A 3,941-nucleotide genomic window follows, 5' to 3' on the forward strand; every position below is an offset into this window, starting at 1 on the left:
TACCGGTTGCATGACTTCTTTTATGATATAAACCAAAGTATGCTATTACATATTACGTATATTAGACTGGCAAGGCGATCTCTATTTCTGTTTCGCTCCCGACCGATAAATTAACGTCAACGTTGAACAATACGATTAAAGGAAATATGATATCATACACTCACACTATTGATCCATTTAATAGCGTTTCAACTGATTGGGCTTCGAACAAAAGATTTTAGTAAACTTAGTATAAATTTCGTTTGTTAAAAGCTTTTTAAATGTTTGGATACATTACTTTAATCTGCACGTATTAAAAAAGATTGACGGCGGATAATGACTGTTACTATTTTATCGTTAATATATAACACAATTAAATTAGAAGCTGTTTCTGTACGTTTGTTTCAATCTGAAAAAAGGAAAATGATAAAAGACGATATGAAAACTTACGCCGAACATTATTATTTAAGAAAATGTCTGCAATATATTCCGTGTTAATATACATGCGGAAAGAGGAGTCAAAAGGTAACGTTGTATATTTAAAAGACACATTTTACAATAACCTGGCAAACAATTAAAAATGGCGGCAACTTTTTGTGACCCGTGTAAAACAAGGTCAAGATCGTTGGTCGCTTCGTTCTGGTGTCCGTTTTGTCGCGAGGCGTTTTGTAAAGTGTGTAACCAGTTTCATCAGACTATGAAACTAACGAAGACCCACGAGGTTCGTCCAATCGGGGACCTAAACCCTCGCGAGCGGGAAACTAGTGCAAGGTCATCGGGATACAACCTTGACTCTAATTTGACCTCTATGAACTTTAACGAGAAAACGCAGTTACGCGAAATCGATAACATATTGGTAGTGATGGACAGTTTGAGTGACACGTCTTTGACATTGAAGAAGATGTTCTTTGATCTGAAAATGCAAAACGAGTCGGAGAAAGTTGAATGCCAGCGTAAAGTGTCTTTGTTTCGAGACCGCCTTAAACGTCTTGCAGACGACTTCGAACGTCACATTACGGCAGAATTGGAGTACGCGCAGCAGTCGGAAAATACGCAGATCGACGCAAAAATCGAAGAGTGTGAAAATATATTCAACGCCATTGAAATGTCCAAGGACCTATCGCAAGGGATGAAAAGGGAATACATCACTCCTCAGACAATTCACAAAGTGAACGCTGCACGACAAAGATGTAACGAGTACAAGTACACACTCCAGCGTATTCACAGCCGACTGCAACCCGTACATTATGATCTCGCCATAGACCGCAATGTTTCCGATGCCCTTAACACATCCCCCGGTGTCATTGGCAAAGTAGAAGTAACCCACGAGAATGACGACCTGTTTGACGATCGTGAGACAAGGAACGCAGAGATGTCGAGACGTGCAAGCATCGTTTCAACAACTTCGACAACGTCGACTAGAATGACCAAACAACCGACACAGACCACATTCCGGCTAAACTCAACTGAGCATGCACAGAAGCTCCATGAAATTCGCATGCACCGGAAGGACGATCAGGATGAGCCTATGATAACATCCATATGTTCTCTTAACAATAACCACTTTATAACTCTTGACCGAAGTAACAACAAGCTGCTATTGGTGCATCAAGACGGGGTAATAATTACGCAGTACGTTTTCACCAGCCAAATATGGGACATGACGCTTGTGGATTCTTTAACGGTGGCCGTTACAGTTCCAGACAACGATAAGATCGTTATCGTAAAGGTACGCAACAACAACCTTTGTGCGGAGAGATTAATCAAAACAAGCAATATATGCTATGGTATTTGCGCTATTGAAGGCTTTATTGTGGTTACGGTCAAAGGCGGTTACGTTAAAATAGTCACAAAGGCCGGCGAAGAGGTGGCATCATTACGTCACAACCACCGCGGCGAGCTTCTATTCACAGACCCGCAGCACGTTCAAACCAACCGCGATCAGAACGAACTGTACGTCACTGACTACACGCTCCACACGCTGACGGCTCTGGTACTCACGGGCGTTAAAATCGACTCGCAACCGAAATTTATTTTCCGTAACAACGAGTTACGAAACCCAACCGGGCTTTGTCTTGATATCAACGGCAACATATACGTATGCGGTTTTGCCTCTCACAACGTCCTTAAGGTGTCGCCGGACGGTGTTCTGCTTTTTGCCGTCCTTACCGGCATCATTAACCCACAGGCTGTGGCGCTTACGGTGATGGAAGACCAGATGCTTGTGTCGACCCTCTCTAGTGGCGGAGGGCGAAGCAAACACATGCAGAACGTCCTGGAGGTGTTTAAAATATGATGTCTAAGTACTGAGAGATGTGTCTGTGATATTTGATAACCTGATTGTAGCATTAGGGTTGTTGTTAAGTTTTGTTAAAAATAAATCGAGTGGATTGGATAATTTAAATTGTTAAGATGATTTTATATCATGATTTTTTCAAAGATTAGCATGGGTAGAAGTCAGTTCGCAATGTTGTACACACCATACGAATGGCAAGCGTTGTGCGAAAATAAGCCTAAGGACAAATTATAACATTTGAGCTTCAGTTCTGCCTCTGCATCAGTACACATTTTTTAGGAGTAAAACTGTCATCAAATAAGACTACGAAACCTTGCGTGACATTTAAGCGGACCGGTGAGCTCCTGACCAGGCTAGTCTGGATCTACGCTTGCCGTTTAAGCATAAGACCCAATATCGCACTACGCGACTCAAATTTTAGTTGAGCTTGTTTGTTTATTATTAATAGAAAGCAAGTTTTTCTTTTGAATTTTTAAGTCTTCAGTGAGTAAATCAAATTTATGTATATATCAAATAAAATATAAATATAATTTCAGTTTAAGTGTTAATATGTAGTTAATTGCTTTATAATTGCACTGTTGTATAATTTGAGAAGGCACGCGATTTAATATTTTACGTATACTAAAACATTTTTTGCAAGTGTGCCTTGCCTTAAAGCAAGTATATGCAATATTTATACTATTCAACAGGTTGACACGCACATTAGGTTAGTTTTGTCATCGTGTTGCAGGGTCAAACCCGTCATTGTTCGCTAACCCTATTTACCATATCTTACTAGATCTCATAAATCAAAGCAATCATTCGTAATGGAAAAAAGACATTGACTTGAAATCCGAGACGCGTGAAGTCTATCCACACGACTGATCGTTTATAACATTATATTACTGATCGCACAACAATACACCTTAACATTTATAAAGTACCCATTAAAAGTGTTTGTTTGTCCAAAATTAGTAAAAATTTTAGCGAAATAAAGATATTTGGAAAGTATATAGCAGACTTACACAATTGAGCAGCAAAATGAGCTCTGGGAAAACGCAGCTTAATGTATGAGCGTAAACTCTCGTCCAAAATTAGCCTGTGAACACACAGGCTAATAAGAACAAATTTAAATGTTTTTTTTCGTTTGAAGAAAGTTTTTTTTTTGGGGGGGGGGGGGAAATCCAGTTTAGGCGGAAATTGTAGTTCCCGATTAGCCTGTGCGGACTGCGAATCCCAATCTGGAACAAATCTTCACGCACATGCATTTAGCCCCGTTTTCCCATTGTGAGGCTCTTTAATATAAACAAAGTGAAACTTCAGCCGCAGAGAAAACAATTAATACATGTCGTCCTCGATTTGTAGCCAGGAACGAATTTCCAAACAGTTTTACGCACAAACAAATATACTTGATAGGCCGCACAAATACACAAGCAACTAATAACACATAATTACAACGGTTGTCACCGACTTGAACAAGCAATCCTCATCATTGGGGGGTTAAATCACGGAATCCGGATAGTGCAATCTATAATCTCGCTTTTCTTTCATCAAGGGCGACACTAGACACACGAAGCGAACACGATATTTTTCGCGACAGTCGCGGCGACGCACGATATTTTTCGCGACATTCGCGGCGACGCTGGATATATTCAACACGATTTATCGCCCTTGTGTAGGTATCCCA

At 40.3% G+C, this 3,941-nt stretch overlaps 1 protein-coding gene across 1 annotated transcript; it reads left to right on the plus strand.

Moving 5' to 3' along the window:
• Window positions 1-676: 676 nt before the first annotated feature.
• Window positions 677-2,275, plus strand: LOC127881441 (uncharacterized). The gene has a single exon (XM_052429336.1). It carries the CDS (start codon window positions 677-679, stop codon window positions 2,273-2,275), a length of 1,599 nt encoding a protein of 532 aa, XP_052285296.1.
• Window positions 2,276-3,941: the final 1,666 nt, after the last annotated feature.

This window comes from Dreissena polymorpha, chromosome 5, assembly GCF_020536995.1.
Source record: "Dreissena polymorpha isolate Duluth1 chromosome 5, UMN_Dpol_1.0, whole genome shotgun sequence".
Taxonomy (NCBI): Eukaryota; Metazoa; Mollusca; class Bivalvia; order Myida; family Dreissenidae; genus Dreissena; species Dreissena polymorpha.